Raw genomic sequence first — 17,908 nt, forward strand, 5'->3', positions numbered from 1 at the left:
CCAGAGAAACGGACCAACTGTGTGGTACTACACTTAAGGTGGTAGAAAATGAAAAAGACCTGGGAGTAATTGTGCAGTCAGATATGAAGTTTTCTGAGCAATGCAGACAGGCTGCCAGGGCAGGTCATGGGGTTTTGTCAATGATATATAGGAATTTTGCTAGCAGGGAGAAGGAGCTGATTGTCCCTCTGTATAAGGCAATGGTCAGGCCGCACCTTGAGTACTGCGTACAGGTCTGGAGACCTCATTTTAGGAAGGATGTAGATTTGCTTGAGCATGTATAGAGAAGGGCAAAACGATTGGCGAGGGGAATGAAGGGATCCTCTTACCAAGAGAGGCTTAAGTTCTGCAAATTGCAGTGGCTGAAGACTAGGCACCTGCAGTGATCTGATTGAGGTGTATAAGGCCTTGAATGGGTTGAGCATGCTGAATTCTGATGGGATCCTTCCACTTGTTCAGATTACGAACCCAAGGGGACATAAATTCAAATTAAGAAAAGACAGATGTAGAATAGATGTGCGGAAATTTGCCTTTAGCCAGAGGGTGGTTAATTGCTGGAACAAACTTCCATCTGTCGTTGTGGAAGTTGATAGGTTAAATAAATTTAAGGAGGAACTGAACAGGCATTTGGAGGGAATGGTGTGATTTTTTTTTTTTTTTTTTTTGGCTGATGCTGCATAAGCTCATACACTTGCTTCCTTGCATCACATGCCACTACTACTACTACTTTTATTGGAGATTTATCTGTTAACTTTTTTAATTTAACAATACTGCATATAAGTTTTTATGCAGTATATTTATAGCTGTCTTAGATTACAGATATGTATAGTATGAACTTGCACTTAAATAACATACTGTATTTCTGAATTTTACAGTGAGTACAGTTATGTGGGAAAAGAATTACATATTTAATGAAAATATATCATGTAATACTAAATATTTCTTTTTTAAATCTCCTTCAAAAAGCTGATATTTAAGAGGTTTTAAATGTTTTTCAGCTCAACCAATGAATTGATACTCAGTGAATTAATTTGGTGCATTATTATGCAAAACCCAGCTTAAAAGTTGATAAAGCTGGAGAGTAAGAAGGAAACTGCAAATAAAGGAGAACAGCAATCAGGAAGGTCATAATCAGCAAAAGATACCTGTAACTAAATAAAACTTTCCTTCTTTTGATTTTTCAGAAAGTCTTAGCAAGCAAAAATGACTTATCTTGGGCTTATTAAATTACTTTCAGAATTTTAGAAAAACACTGCTATTTTAAAAAGCAACTTGTGTAATCCCTGTGTTAACTTTTTTAATTCTTCCATTTACGGCTTACTAAATTACTCTCAAAACTGAGGAATGCACTGCTCTGTTAAAACTTTTTGCAAATGTTATTTGAATCTTCATAAATCATTCTACTCAGGAAGTTGTGCAGCCTTGCACAATGATCAGTATACCAAAATATTTTGTGAATTTATTCCAGCAAGGTCATGCCAATGTGGCCTGCCAGTCCTCCAAGTTTGATATCCATGAGATAAGGGAAAAGAAGACTGTTTCTTAAAATGAATTCTTTTGCTTCAAGTCTCTGCTTCTTCATCTAGGCCAAATCCGATATGTCATATAATTTTTAGAATATGTTATTCACAGTAACAGAAGAAACTATCGATACTTTTGTTTTTACTGTCTCCATAATTCCATCCATTTACAAGTTTCAGTCTGTTTTTTTGTGTTTTTTGGATGCAGTCCAGATGTTTCATGTCTCCTCCCACTGTTTGTTTAACTGCATACCTGGTGGGCTGGCTGTGCTCGCAGCTGTAACTGAAGAAATCAGTAACACATCCTTTTAATCACTGATACTGAATATCATTTGATAACCAAGAACATTCTTTGACTTCGGAAGAAAGTTATTTACATATTGGTGTACTCTCACACAACGTCACATTTTTTTTTGCTAGATCCTTCTGTTTCTCACTATCTAGCTCACCACAATTCAGATCTTCATCACTCATCAAGAAGAGCGTGATGAGTGATCCTGCCTGTAACTCCTCCAAAAATTCCTCACTCCATCCTTACACAAAAGTGAATTTCATCACCATTATTTTGGTAGTTTCCCATATAATTTACCATCTTAAGGGACAGTCAGTCCTAAATCTACATTTCAGTCATGTTCTCTCTCTCTCTCTCTCTCTCTCTCTCTCTCTCTCTCTCTCTCTCTCTCTCATAAAGGTGAGGGGGGGGGCCTTTATAACACAAATTGAGAATTTTGCATGTTTGAAACCATTTCCATCTGTGCTAGGCCTGGTATACCACCCATGACTTATTTTACATTTTGTTAGTGCATGATACAGTTATTCCACTAATGAAGTGCAACAGCCAATAATCTTATCTATGAAATGCAAAACACTGATCAGTATCGTATGCCAAAGCACAGATTTAATAATTAATAGTTCAGGGAAGTTGATTTTTCACAAGCATGGAAGCTAAATTGTATCAAGTTTTCTCAGGATCCACATGTGAACTATACACCAAAGCATTATGGGTTCTTTTTAGATCAGCTGAAGATGATATCCGAAAACCAATCATTTAGGCTCAAGTTCATTAAACCATGGAAATCAAGAGGTGTGTCTCAAAACATTTGGGATTTAATTTTATATCGCATGACTTATGTAAAATAGTATTATAAACACGTCTGCTTATGTTAAAATACTGTTTTAACATAAGCAGATACTTAATAAAAAATTAGTTATTCGTGTAATTTGTCAATTAATGTGTAACCCCCTCCTTTAGTGAATCACTTCATGGATACTTATTGATAAGAATTCAACTAGGCCCCTTAAACAGTTTATATCAATATTAAACAATTAATTAATTGTTTTCAGATATAAAATAAAAAATTTGTAATTCATTCAGGTTTTCGTGGACAATTTTGTATTTTCACTTCTTGTTCAAGACAATTCAATTTCATTAAATTTTCCAAGTGCTTGGAAAATTTAAACAAAAGGTGGGTTCCTGCAAGTTTAATTGCTGCCAAAATTTTTCTATGACTAGAACATGAACAAGCTGATGGCTCTGAGGAGTATTTTTTTTTCCCTATAGTGCACCTTTCTGCACTTTCATTTGACTTGCTCTTATAATTACATAGTTTTTCTGTACTGTGACATTACCTGTTTTATTCAAATCTGTATATAAAACTCACTTTATGTATAAAACTCACTTACTTTATGAATATTCAGAGATGAGGGGCAGTAGCCTGCAGCTATATGTTTAAGGTAAGGATTATCACTTGAAGACTGTCTGGGTAAAGCCTCTGACTGAATTTTATTCTAAATAAAATAGAAATAACTTTTAATTTCTTTTAACAATAAACATATAGTTTTAATAATTATTACAAATGCTAATCTTTTGACTTGTTTTATACCATGTGACTCAAGTAAAATTACACTCTAAAACTAATTATTAATAAATCTCTCATTTATATATTTTATTATTATGATTTTTTTTTTTTTTGCAAGAAACTTTTAAAATTTGTTAGATGGAGTAATTGAATAAAGAGTAAATCATATCAGTGATGCTTTACTACAAACTAAGCAGTGTAACATCAGTATAGAATGGATGATTTTGTCCAAAGTATTGGTATTAGCATTAGTAGAGGCATATGATGCAAGAAAGCAAACTTATGCAGCATCAGCCAAAAAAAAAAAAAAAAAAACTTCCACTTCACCCCTCCGTTCATTCGAAATACCTGTCCAGCTGAGCCTTAAATTTATTTAGGCTCAGCTGGACAGTTGCTCAGCTGTTCCACCAACCAACTACCCGCTGGCTAAAGGCACATTTCCGCACATCTATCCTACATCTGTCTTTCCTTAATTTGAATTTATGCCCTCTCAGGTGATTATTCTGAGCAAGAGGAAGAATCCCATCAGCATTGAGCATGCTCAAACCTTTCAAAGCTTTATACACCTCTACCAGATCACCTCGCTGGTGCCTAGTCTCCAGACACTGTAATTGCAAAACTTAAGCCTCTCTTCGTAAGAGCAACCCTTTGTTCCATTCACTAATCTTGTTGCCCTTCTCTGTACTCGTTCCAGCAGCTCTACATCCTTCTTGAAATGAGGCCTCCACACCTGTATACAATACTCAAGGTGTGGCCTGACCATTGCCTTATACAAGGGAATAATCACCTCCTTCTCCCTGCTAGAAAAATTCCTGTATATCATTGACAAGACACCATGAGCTACTCTTGCAGCCCATCTGCACTGCTCAGAGAACTTCATATCTGCCTGCACAATTACCCCCAGGTCCTTTTTCCTTCTCTACCACTGTCAGTGTAGAACCACAGTTGACATGTTGCTCTGGGGTTGCTGTTTCCCATATGTAGTATTTTACATTTGTCAATGTTAAACTTCATTTGCCACCTCTCAACCCATCTGCTCAACCTTTCCAGATCCTGTTGCAGCAGCCTAGCGTCAGTAGTGTCCTTAACAACCCTGCCAACCTTTGTATCGTCTGCAAACTTGGACATTAAGCTTTATATACCATCATCAATATCATTTATAAATACAGAAAACAACAATGGACCCAACCCCGAAGGACTCCACTAATAACATTAGTCCACGATGAGCAGTGTCTATTGATTACCACTCTCTGTCTTCTCCCCCTCAACCTTCCCTTTATCCATAGCAGCAATTTGCCTCCAAATGCCACACTGCTCCAATTTGTGCAGCAGTCTTCCATGTGAAACAGTACCAAAAGCCTTTCTAAGATCCAAATATATAATATCAAAGTTATTCCCTGCATCCAGTTCTTTTGTTACTGCATCATAGTATCCAATCAAATTGGTCAGGCAAGACTTTCCCTTAACAAAACCATGCTGTGTCCGAGCTATAACTCAAGTCTTGTCTAGATGATCCTGCAGTGCTTCTTTAACCAGTGCCTCCATTAATTTTCCTGGAACAGAAGTTAAACTCACAGGTCTATAATTACTTGTGTCAGCCTTTGATCCTCCCTTGTGAATTGGGGTCACATTTGCACATCTCCAGTCTATGCGTACCTCCCCTGAGTCCAAAGAAGCTCTCATAATTATGGCTAAGGGTTCACTTACTTCCTTTGCTGCCTCCTTTAATATAACTGGATAGATCCCATCCACCCCAGGTGCCTTTCTTGTGTTTATCTTCAACAATTTCTCCTCCACTTTACTCTCAGTTATTACAAGATTATCTAGCTTACTGCCAAAGTTGAATGCACCTTTGGCATTCCCCTCGCTGAATAACTCCTCATGTGTGAATGTTGATGCAAAATATTGATTTAGTTTGTTAGCTACCTGAGAAGGATCATCGACAGTTGAACCATCGATATCAAGTGGACCAATCTGATTCATCCCCTTCCTTCTAGAGTTTACATAAGTAAAGAACTCTTTGCTGTTTTTCTTTGCATCCCTTGTCAAAGATTTCTCGTAATCTGCCTTCGCCTACCTAACCCTCCTTTGTAACTTGGTTACAGATCAACTTATATCTATCATTGGCTTCTGTGTCACGTGTTAATTTATATGTATCCCATGCATTTTTCTTCTCTGCCATATGTCTCATTAGTTCATCTGACATCCATTTAGGCCTAAACTTTAAACAGTATTTCTTAGTTGGTATGTAAAGCCTAGTAGCTTCCAAGATGAGTTCTTTGAATGCTTCCCATTTTGAATTTGCTGTTGGTAACATCATCAGTTGGTCCCACTGTATAGAATTTAAATACTGTCTCAGAACATCGTAGTCGCCTTTACGAAAGCAATAACCCTTCCCTTTACCCCTGATGGTAGTTACCTCTTTGAGTAAATCCCACTTCAGCACACTGTGATCACTGCCACCTAGTGGTTTCCTTATCTGCAGATTCTTAATGCATGAAGACTCGCTACTGATAATCAGGTCACGAGTATTACTCGCTCTAGTTGCCTCCTGAACATGCTGATGTAGAAAACAATCATCCAATAAATCCACAAAAACCTTGCTAGTGTGTGAGTGACCAACCCACAAATTCCAGTCAATATCTGGGAAATTAAAATCCCCCATTATAAGACTCTGATTTACTGGCCCACTATTTCCCTGTACAGTTTCTTATTATACTCATCAGAGTCATTGCACCTGTTCCTATTCTTAGCTACCCTAACGCAACCCATGTGTTTACTTGTACCGCAATGACTCCCAGCAGTCTCTCTGAAATATTCTGCATCTTGTTTTCCAGGCTTCTGCTCATTCCAATAGAAGCAGAGCAAGAATCACTTTCACCTCTGCCAGTGGCTACTGTTAATCTATTAGTCCTTGTATCCCCCCAAGCTGGTAGTTTTCCGACCCACCTAACACTGCCTCGATAGTATCAGCATATATTCTTGCACTCTTTCTATTTAAGTGTATCCCATCCCTGTAGAAGACAGTCTCTCCTGTTAACAAGTACAGACCAGGCTGAAAAAAATTCTATCCCTTGAGCCTTGCACAATCTTTTCAGGGCCAAATTGATTGACAAGGCTCGCATTCTTCCACTTAACTACCCCTTTATCCATAGCAGTAACTTTCACTTAATGCCATATTGATCCAGTTTGTACAGCAGTCTTTTATGTGCAACGGTATCAAAAGCCTTCTTCAAATCCAAGTATATAATGTCAAAATTATGTTTTGCATCCAGTTCCTTGGTCACTGCAGCATAGTAACTTATCATATTGTTTGGATAAGACAGCCCTTAACAAATCCATGCTGTCACTGCAGTATAGTTGCATTCCTGTTGAGATGATCCTGAATTACTTCTTTGACCAGTGACTCCATTATTTTCCCTGGAACAGATGTTAAGCTAACAGATCTGTAATTACTCACATCACCTTTTGATCTCCCTTTAGAATTGGTGATACATTCACACATCTCCAGTCCATAGGGACCTCCCCTGAATCCAAGGATGCTCTCATAATTATGACTAAGGGTTTGCTTACCTCCTTTACTACCTCCCTTAATATAATTGGATAGATTCCATCCACCCCAGCTGCCTTTTTTTATGTCCATCTTCGACAATTTCTCCTCTCCACTTTCTTTTCAGTTATCACAAAGTCGTTTAGCTCCTTGTTAGAGTTTGATAAACTTCTGGCGTCCTCTTCCCTAAAGAATTCCTTATGTGTGAATGTAGGTGCAAATACCTATTCAATTTGTCAACCTGAGCAAGGTCATCAATAGTTAACCCATAGACATCAAGTGGCCCAATGTGATTCAACCCCTTCTTTCCACTGTTAATATAAGAACAGAAGTCTTTGCTGTTTTTCTTTACCATTATGAGAACTCTTTGCCAGAGATTTCTCATAATCTTCCTTAGCTTGCCTAACCTCCTTTATGACTTGATTACAGACAAATTTATATATACCATAGGCTTCTGTATCACCTGATAATTTATATGCATCCCATGCACTTTTCTTCTCTGTCAAGTTGTTGTTATTTGGTTTTTAGGAGCATTAGCAGCTAAAGCCATATTGCTCCGGGGATATGCGGTGGTTATTCCCTGACCTTTCCACATCCTCCGTATTTGGTGGTCACATGCTCGAACCCCAGTCTAATCAAGACGCATATGCTACGCACTGCTGCTCCTGCCTACCTGGCTATGGAGGCGCCCTCTGTCAACTACCTCAATAATTCATCTGTTGTCCATATAGGTGTAAGGCTTGAATGGTATTTCTTCATTGGTATGAAAAGCCTAGTAGCTGCTTTGATTACTTCCCTGAATACTTCTCATTTAGAATTTGCTGTTGGTAACATCATAAGTTGGTACCACTGCATAGAATTTAAAAACTATATGAGACCACTATAGTCACCCTCATGAAAGCAAAAAAACCTTTCCCTTTACCCTTAACAGTAATTATGTCTTTAATTAAACTCCACATTAATACACTGAGTGCTGCCACCCAGTGGGCCTTTTACCTGAAGATTCTTAATGCATGAAGATTCACTGCTAATAACCGGATCAAGAGTATTGCTTCCTCTTGTTGCCTCTCTAACATGCTGCTGATGTAGAAAAGTCATCCAAGAAATATATGCTGGTTTCCTCTAAATATCACCATCCCTCATTCTGCAAAACTAACCTTAACAAGAACTCTCTCTCTCTCTCTCTCTCTCTCTCTCTCTCTCTCTCTCTCTCTCTCTCTCTCTCCCTCTCTCTCTCTCCCTCTCTCAGGGTAACTCGGGAATTTTTTTTTTTTTTTTGGTTGGTGCAGCATAAGCCTCAGGCTTCCTTGCACCATGTAGCTATTAATAATAATAATACTACATGTTTGTATTGCTTGCTAATTCTTAACCTGCTAATTCATGCTAATTCTTATAAATTGCTGATTCTGATTTCTTACTAATTCTTATAGATTGCTGATTCTAATTCTTGCTAATTCTTATAAATTGTCTGCTAAGGATTATTGCAAGAAAAACAGCCATGGGATGCTGTCTGCTTAGTCAGAAGTTTCAGAAGTCATATTTCTGACACTAATCCTTCTACACTTTTCTTAATCTTATTTTCCAATTGTGATATCATAATAGATGTTGTGTTGTACTTGTTACTTATGCCAACATCATGCTTACACTGATATATTTATTTCTGTATCAGTATAACTAAAATGTTTACTTTTGTTTCACTGATTTTAATTTAATATAAAATTATATTAAATGAGTAAAAGTTGTGCTATAGCACCACATTCCACAGTAGCTTCCAAGAAGCCTTCAAGAAATTAATCTTGGAAGCTACTAGGCTTTTCATACCAACTAAGAAGTACTGTTCAAGATTTAGACCTAAACGGATGTCAGATGAACTAATGAAACTCATGGCAGAGAAGAAAAATGTGTAGGATGCATATAAATTATCAGGTAACACAGAAGCCCATGGCAGATATAAGCTAGTCTAATCAAGTCACAAAGGAGGTTAGGCAAAGGCTGATTACGAGAAATCCTTGGCAAAGGATTCAAAGAAAAACAACAAAGCCTTATTTATTTATGTAAACTCTAGAAGGAAGGGAATGAATCAGATTGGTCCACTTGATGTTGGTGGCTCGACTGTTAATGATCCTGCTCAGATAGCTGACAAACTGAATGAGTATTCTGCATCTACATTCACACATGAGGAATTCTATAAAGAAGGGGAGGATAGAATTTAACTAAACTCCAACATGGACTGGAGATGGGCAAATGTATTCCCAATTCAGAAAGAGCGTTCAAAGAGTGACAAATAATTATAGCCCTGTTAGTTTAACTTCTGTTCCGGAGAAAATAATAAGAGTCACGGGTTAAAGAAGCATTGCAGGATCACCTAGACAAGACTGCAGTAATAGTTCAGACATAGCATAGATTTGTTAAGGGGAAGTCTTGTCTGACCAATTTGACTGGATATTACAATGTGGTCACAAAGAAACTGGATGCAAAAAATAATGTTGATATCGTATACTTAGATTTCAGGAAAGCTTTTGATACTGTTGCACATGGAAGACTGCTGTACAAATTGGAGCGGTATGGCATTAATGGAAAGTTGCTGCAATGGATAAAGGAATGGTTGAGTGGGAGACAGCAGAGAGTGGTAATAAATGGACACTGCTCTACATGGACTTATATTATTAGTGGAGATCCCCAGGGTTCGGGGCTGGGCTTATTGTTGTTGTGTATTTATCAATGATATCGATGAAGGCTTAATGTGCCGACCGGGCTAGCCGAGTGGGTAAAGTACCTGCCCGGCAACCCAAAGGTCGCGGGTTCGATTCCTGCCTCGGGCTTGGATCAAAGTACTGCAAAAACCTTGGGAGGTGCAATATGGCCACAGAAGCCGATGCGCCAACAACTACCAAATCAAAAAAAAAAAAAAAAAAAGGCTTAATGTCCAAGTTTGTAGATGATACAGAGGTTGGCAAGGTTGTTAATGACAGTAAAGACAGTATGCTACTGCAACAGGATCTAGTAAAGTTAGGTAGATGGGTTGAGAAGTGGCAACTGAAGTTTAACATTGACAAATGCAAAGTACTGCATATGGGTAGCAGTAACCCAAGAGAAATGTACCAACTGTGTTTTACTACACTCAGGGAGGTGGAAAATGAAAAGACCTGTGAGTAATTGTGCAGTCAGATATGAAGGTCTCTGAGCAGTGCAGACAGGCTGCCAGAGCAGGTTATGGAGTTTTGTCAATGATATATAGGAATTTTGCCAGCAGAAACAATGAAGTGATTATCCCTTTGTATAAGGCAGTGGTCAGGCCACAACTTGTGTACTGCGTACAGGTCTGGAGGCCTCATTTTAGGATGGATGTAGAGTTGCTAGAACGAGTACAGAGAAAGGCAACTGAGTTGGTGAGAGGAACAAAGGGTGCGCTTACCAAGAGAGGCTTAAGTTCTATAAGTTGCAGCATCTGGAGACTAGTCGCCTGCGAGGTGGTCTGATTGAGGTATATAAGGGCTTGAATGGTTTTGAGCAGGCTCAATAATTCTCTCCAGTTTAATAACCTGAGGGGGCATAGATTCAAACTGAGGAAAGACAGTTGTAAAATAAATGTGAGGAAGTTTGCCTTTAGCCAGTGGATAGTTGATTGCTGGAACAGACTTCCATCTGTTGTGGAAGTTGATAGCTTAAATAAATTTAAGGCTGAACTAGACAAACATTTGGAGTGACAGGATGGGTGAAATGGGAGGTTTTTTTGGTTTTTTTTGGCTGATGCTGTATAAGCTTGCTTTCTTGCATCATGTGCCAATCAACCTACATTGGAATATAGGTAGAAAAATAAATATTCTATTTATTTTTCTACCTATATTCCAATGTAGGTTGATTGGCACACAGCACTCTTCATAGCAGTGAAACTACTGTACTGTCATTAGGATTCCCCACAGAACTCCAACAACAAACAGCATTTACTCTGACAGCACATAATGTTTAATTTCTTTCAGTATTTTAAATGTAAAATATCTAACACCTTTTCATAGTATATGTGACCTATCTCTATAGGCTACTTTCAAAATTTTCTAAGAACAACAGGCCAAGAATATCTGTTTACATTAAAAGAGACTGTAATTTACATTAAAATCAAACAACAAGTCTGAAGACTCGTGTTTTTAATAAGAAGAAATCTAATTACACACACACACACACACACAGATTTCCTTTTATATATATACATATATATACACACCGATGAGCCAAAACATTGTGACCAGTGAACTACGGTGCATGCATGGGTAGGGACACGGTATAAAAAACACCTGATACTGAACTCTGTTAATCAGTGTTACTCTTGTTCTTCAGATGGGAAAGGCAGCGGACCTAAGCGAGTTTGACAAAGGCCAAATTGTAATGGGCAAACAACTGGGTCAGAGCATATCCGAAACGGCGTAGCTGGTGAGATGCTTACATTTAGCCACAGTTAGTACCTACTGAAAGTGGTCCGAGGAGGGAAACCCATGAACCGCCGATGAGGTGTTGGATGACCATGGCTCATCAATGCTCAAGGTGAGCAAAGGCTCTCCCGGATGGCACGTGGCAACAGAAAGGCGACTGTGGCACAACTCGCCAGTAATTGGAATGCTGGTGATGGGAGTAATGTGTCACAACACACAGTACATCGAACCCTGCTGAAAATGGGGCTGCGTAGCCACAGGCCACTCCGACTGCCCATGCAAACCACGGTTCACCGGCAACAGTGCCTACAATGGGCACACGAGCATTGAAACTGGACCTTGAGTGATTGGAAGAAGGTCATTTTGTCTGATGGATCACATTTCCTGTTGCACCATGTAGACGGCTGGGTTGTGTGCATCGTTTACCTGAGGAAGTGAATTCACTTGGATGCACCGTGGGAAGAAAACAAGCCGGTGACAGTAGTATCATGCTTTGGGCAATGTTCTGTTGGGATATCCTGGGTCCAGTTATCCATGTGCTGGGCACTCTGACGTCTACCACCTACCTAAAAATAATTGCTGACCAGATACACCCTTTCATGGCAACGGTCTTCCCCTCTTGCGGTGCCGTCTTTCAGCAGGATAATGCCCCATGCCACACAGCCCGTATTGTTCGACTGGTTCGTGGAACATGAGGAAGACTTTCAGGTATTGCCCTGGCCTTCAAATTCCGAAGACATCAATCCCATCGAGAATCTGTGGTTTGTGTTGGAACAGTAACTCCGATCTGCGGTGTCTCAACCATCGACATCACAGGAGTTAAAGGATCTGCTGGTTATGTGTTGGTACCAGATACCACAAAACACATTTAGAAATCTTGTAGTGTCTATGCCTCGCCAGGTACAAGCTGTTTTGGCTGCACGTGGAGCAGGACCGGATTTAGGTATTGCAGGGCCTCTAAGCACAAAATGTTTTGGGCCCCCCCCCAAAAAAAGTCTTTAAACTTTGACATATAACTAATATTGTAAATTACTTACTTGATAAGAACTTATTAATAATATAAATGAGATAGAATACAAGGTTAACAGATATGTTTAGGTAGATGCGAAGTAAAATAAATAGTTCATGTTATTAACCAAAATATTTAAGTTAATTTTATGGAATAAAATTAGTCAATTTATACAACATTTATATTGTTAAAATAATGGAAATTGCAGTATTTTAATATATTATACTTAGAAAAAACTCTATCAATCAGTATATTAAAATTATTATATATTCTGTTGTTTACAAAACGAGATATTAGATACTGTAGACTGATACTAAACAATGATTAGGCTTGTTTTATTTATGACATAGTTTATGAACATCAGATACTAAGATATAATAAAGAAAAGAAACTAACCTATTTCAATGTATTTGATACAAATGTAAATAAATTCAGATGCAAAGACGTCCATAAATTATAACAGACAACAAGCTGTTAGTTAGGTTATAAAACTCAACGAGAAACTAACATAGGTGACTGGCAACCTGCCTTAACTCAACTATAGTAGTGCCATGAGGGCGCTGCCAAACCTTTCCATGTAGCCACGGATCAGTGACATTTCTAGTTACTTTTTGTTTTATGTCTAGACGCAAAGCTACCGCCAAATTGTTATGTCGGGAGCTAAGTCTTGTAATTTTGCCAAATAAAATCTAAAGTAATCGACATCTTTTCGTGGGAAATTATGGGATTTTTTTCCGGGGGGCCCCTAAGATACTGCTTATTTTGCTTATACGTAAATCCGGCCCTGACTTGGAGGACCAACATCATGTTAGGTATGTGGTCATAATGTTTTGGCTCATCGGTGTATATATATATATATATATATATCTCAATGCCAGTGGCAACACCTCTTGTCCTTTTGGTCTAATTGTAATTCTTCCAGCAAATTATCGTGTAGCTGTGACATAGTTCAGGGAATATGACTTTGTTGCCAAATAGCTCTTTCCAACATATTGCACACATTCTCAATAAAATTGAGACAAGACAAATGTTGGGCCAGGGAAGATGGTGGAAATCTGTGTCACGTTCTCTGAACCATTCTTGCATGATTCAGGCACAATGCGCTGTTGCATTGTCATCTAAAGTGGCCGTCATCTTTAGAATAAAAGTGTAACATTGCAGGGTGCAGTAGATCTGATACAAAATTCTGGCAGTCCCTGGATGACATTCGACTTCCACCAGTATCAATGGATCCATCTGTGCCAACAAAACATTCCGCATACTGTGATACCACTTCTAGATGCTTGCACTGTCTTAACAAGGCAAGCAGGATTCATCGCTTCATGAGGTTCTCACCACACTCTACCATTAGTGCAAAACAGTGTATTGTATTTCATCTGGCTTTCTTCCATTTTCCCACTGTCCAATCACAATGTTCTCAGCACTGGTGCAAGCAGATTTTTCTCTTTTTCTCTGACACAAGTGGCTTCTGAATAGGCAGGCAACTGCCAATACCTAATTTCTTCAATTCCTCACGCATGGAAAGAGTTGAAAGGTCTGGGCTTGGCTGAATTGAAATGTTATTTGCTGCACACTGGATGCTATTTTTCCTGTATAATCCTCCTTAGAGATAGCTTTGCTCTTGAAGTATTGTTTTTCTGCCACATTTATGCCTTTGAGATGAGGAAGAACTGTTTGATGATGACAGTGCAGGAATCAACCACCTCTGTTGGTTCCTGCAATGTAAAATTTTCAATGTAGTTTGGATCCTTGGTAAGAAGGATACTGAAACTCTTGTACTTTCTTTGACATGTTGGAATAAATACACCCACACAGCTCAAAAAATATCTTTCTGTTTTCATATTATCAGTCCATAATTTCCAGTCTATAAAAGGCAGGGTGAAGTCACCCATAATCATGCTTGGCAACTATTCGTGTTTGCCTCTAGAAGTTTTTGTCATACTCTTCAGAATCATTTGGTTTGTAACATACCCTGACTACCATCTTCTCTTTGCTATAAGTCATCTTGCACCACATGGACTCAACATCCATCTAAACTTAATCTGACCCTGGGTAGAGTCTGATCACTTTCAGAGAGTTTTTTTATAAAAAGAATGACATTCCTTTTACCCTCCTTATTCCTCCTGAATGTGCTATTCTTGCCATAATGAAATTCTTTATCCCCCATCTTTGAATTGCACCTTATCTCTGTTAGTCTTATTATATCAGTAGTGGTTGATCTAATCAAAAAGCACAAATTTGTTTAATTTATTTGCAATACACCTGGGCATGCAGAAAAATTAAAATTCATTTCTTTTGGCTTTTTATAACCATTTCATATCTCTTATAGTTGCTTAACCACATTTTTTCCTGTGATATGTGGCTGCTAGCAAATTTTGCACATATTTCAATTTTTCTTTCTGTGCATAAGGTTATCACAGGGAATGCAAGTGCACTTTTGGCTAGAAGGCAGGAATAAATTATTATAGCTGAAAAACCAAAAGGCTATGTGCATGTACCTTGAGTCAAAATAAAGTACAAACACCCTAAGATAGAAAATTATTAAAATTTTGTTTGTTTGCTTGTTATTTGGTTTTTAGGAGCATTAGCAACTAAGGCCATATTGTTCTGGGGATATGTGGTGGTCATTCCCTGACCTTTCCGCATCCTCCGTATTTGGTGGTCACGGGCTCGAACCCCAGTCTAATCAAGAAGCGTGTGCTACACACTGCTACTCCTACCCACCTGGCTATGAAGGCACTTATTAAAATTTTATATACAAACATAGAACACTATTACTGCCAATTGTAAATAGAATACATTCAATTGCACATTGTCAGGTGCTAGCATCTTTCAATATATCTAAACTGTAATTAGCAACGCTACTTGTTTCTAATTATTTTTTATGAGTTGTAGCTGGTTAGCCACAGATAAATTACAATATACCATAATTTAATAGATTACTGCCAAAAAAGAAAACAAATAACCTAGCAGAACAAATTAAATAAAATATGTAATTATAATTGATTGTCTATGGACAAAAATAAGGGAGAAAAGGGAGGAGGGGCACAGCAAGTTCTAAATAGGGTGAGAAGAAAGGCAGAAAAATGATAGCAATAGAACCTCTCTTTTGGCTTTGCTCTAATAGTTTGCAAGGCATAAAATAAAAATGTTGGTCAAAAAGCAGGTTAAAGAAGAAACAGTTAATAATAACTATACTTGAACTAACTAGGAGTGTTATTGCCTGACCCATAAGGAGGAGGAGTCATATGATAGCAAGTGGCCATAAATAAGATCAAGCAAAAAATAAATAGGCGTGGATAAAATCGAGCAAAAAAAAAAAAAAAAAAAAAAAAAGTAGGCATAGCTAATATACAGAAGTATTATGCTTCTGGATATTAGCACCTTCCTTCTGCCTCTTTACTATTATTCCAGGGCCATATCTTATGGTTGGGCAGGTATAGAACTTATTATTAACTATTCCTTTAGCCTGCTTTTGACCATATAATTAAAGCAATTCAAAAGAAAACTAAGTGCTATTTGCTGTTTTTTTTCTGACTTCCTTCACCTTATTTAGCATTTGCTGTCACCTACCCTTTTCTCTCTTTTTTCTTTCTAGGTTTCCAATTATGGTTTAGATACATTGAACAGTTCTAGCCCCTAACAATGTGCCATGTAGTGCATTTTATGTATAAATAGTAATATATATTCTGTCTATGTTTTTATATAAAATTTTAATTTTCTCCCTTAGAGCATTTGCACTCAAGGTACATATATCAAGCTGTTCAGATTTTTGCTATAATAATTTATTCCCGTCTCTAGCTTACTTTGCAAGCTAGAGACAGGAATAAAAGGGCTAAAGACAGGTGTAAAAGGGCTTTTCATCTTGAAAATAATACAGTATATTCCACCCCACATTATGCCTTTTACACAACACATTAGGATATGCTGCATCATTCACAAGTAGCACACTCAATCAAGACTGTGACATGAAATCTAATAGCAAACTCAATTAAGAATGTTACATAAAATCTGTTCAGTCAGAACATCCCCCCCCCCATTACAATCCAGATGTGTAGCTATCCCCCTATGATTAACATATATGGTGAGTACGAACTTGGCACACCCAGGGTCCTGAGCTGGATATCATCATTCTTCTTTTTCTTGGTGATTCCCTTTTGATTCTTCTTCTTCTTCTCTCTCTCTCTCTCTCTCTCTCTCTCTCTCTCTCTCTCTCTCTCTCTCTCTCTCTCTCTCTCTCTCTCTCTCTCTCTCTCTCTCTCTCAGGGTAATTCAGAATTTTTTTTTTTTTTTTTTTTTTAGCTGGTGCAGCATAAGCCATAGGCTTCCTTACACCATATGCTAATAATAATAATAATAAATATCTTTGTGCCTCTGAAATAGACACTGAATGGATGTCAGTTTCTAGTTGCATAACTTTTTTTGTTGTCCTGTCATGTAAAATACATCTGCAAATTTTGGCTGCCATTATCAGAATACCTTGTATATTACAGTTATTCTGCACACCATGGGTCTAAAATACTCTACTATATAATCATAACTGATTACTGTTGTCTGATTTTTGGTAAATAAACAGATATTGACTGATAGCAGATTACAAGGAAGTGACCTGGAATGGATTTTTATTGAATCTGCATAGACCCAAATTTTAAACTTCCACTACTAGCATAGCATCTGACAGATGCCACTTTTTAAATGTTTGTTTTTTTTAATTTGTTAATGAAATAAAATTTGATCATGCATTTTTGCCCACCAGTATTTTCTAACTGGTTATATATCATTTTCTGATTTCTTTTAGATATATTATGAATTATGAGACATTAAATTTTTGTTTAGCATTTAATAGACACCAGGTGAGCAAAGGTGTCTATCTTTCTTATAGACAACTCCCATTCCTATATGGCATCTGTGAGACATGCTCTCAGACAACATTAGACACCAACAACAGGTATCTAATGTTGTCTTAGAGCTTTGGTTTCAATGGCTAAACATATATGAACAGCTTACAAAAATACAGATGTTCATGTTACACCTACCAAGGTGCCTCTGTAGCCAGGTGGGCAGGAGCAGCAGTGCGTAGCACACATTTCTTGATTAGATCGGGGTTCGAGCCCATGCCCACCAAATACGGAGGATGTGGAAAGGTCAGGGAATGACCACCGCATATCCCCCTGGAGCAATATGGCCTTAGTTGCTAATGCTCCTAAAATCCAAATAACAAACAGCATCTACCAAATTCTACACAAGTGTTTGTGTCTCAATATTGGGGATGAATGACCTTAATTTCAAAAAATAATAAAAAATTATAAAATATTTTTTATTATTATTCTTATTGTTTTCCGTTTATTTTCATTCAATATTTTTGAATTGAGTTTAGCAAATCATAATTAATAGGTCACTGTTTTCATTTCAGTAAAAAAGCTAAAAATTTATTTTTTATAATTAAAACAATAAGTCTCGCAGATGCCATGCTAGCATAATTTTTTGAATGTTTTTTTTTTAATTATCTGCTGAAGTGAAGCTGTTTGACACATTAGGTAATG

The 17,908-nt window shown here is 37.6% G+C and overlaps 1 protein-coding gene across 1 annotated transcript in view; it reads right to left on the bottom strand.

Annotated features, from left to right (window-relative positions):
* The window catches only part of LOC150078342 (glycerol-3-phosphate acyltransferase 1, mitochondrial-like), a 237,659-nt gene that overhangs the window by 152,580 nt on the left and 67,171 nt on the right, over nt 1-17,908 (bottom strand). Inside the window, exon 3 of the mRNA XM_090384299.1 lies at nt 3,204-3,308. Coding sequence (XP_090240425.1) covers nt 3,204-3,308 — 105 coding nt within the window. The remainder of the gene's footprint in view (nt 1-3,203; nt 3,309-17,908) is intronic.

The sequence above is a fragment of the Mastigoproctus giganteus genome, chromosome 11 (genome assembly GCF_048544385.1).
Source record: "Mastigoproctus giganteus isolate SK-2022 chromosome 11, ASM4854438v1, whole genome shotgun sequence".
In the NCBI taxonomy this organism is placed as follows: domain Eukaryota; kingdom Metazoa; phylum Arthropoda; class Arachnida; order Uropygi; family Thelyphonidae; genus Mastigoproctus; species Mastigoproctus giganteus.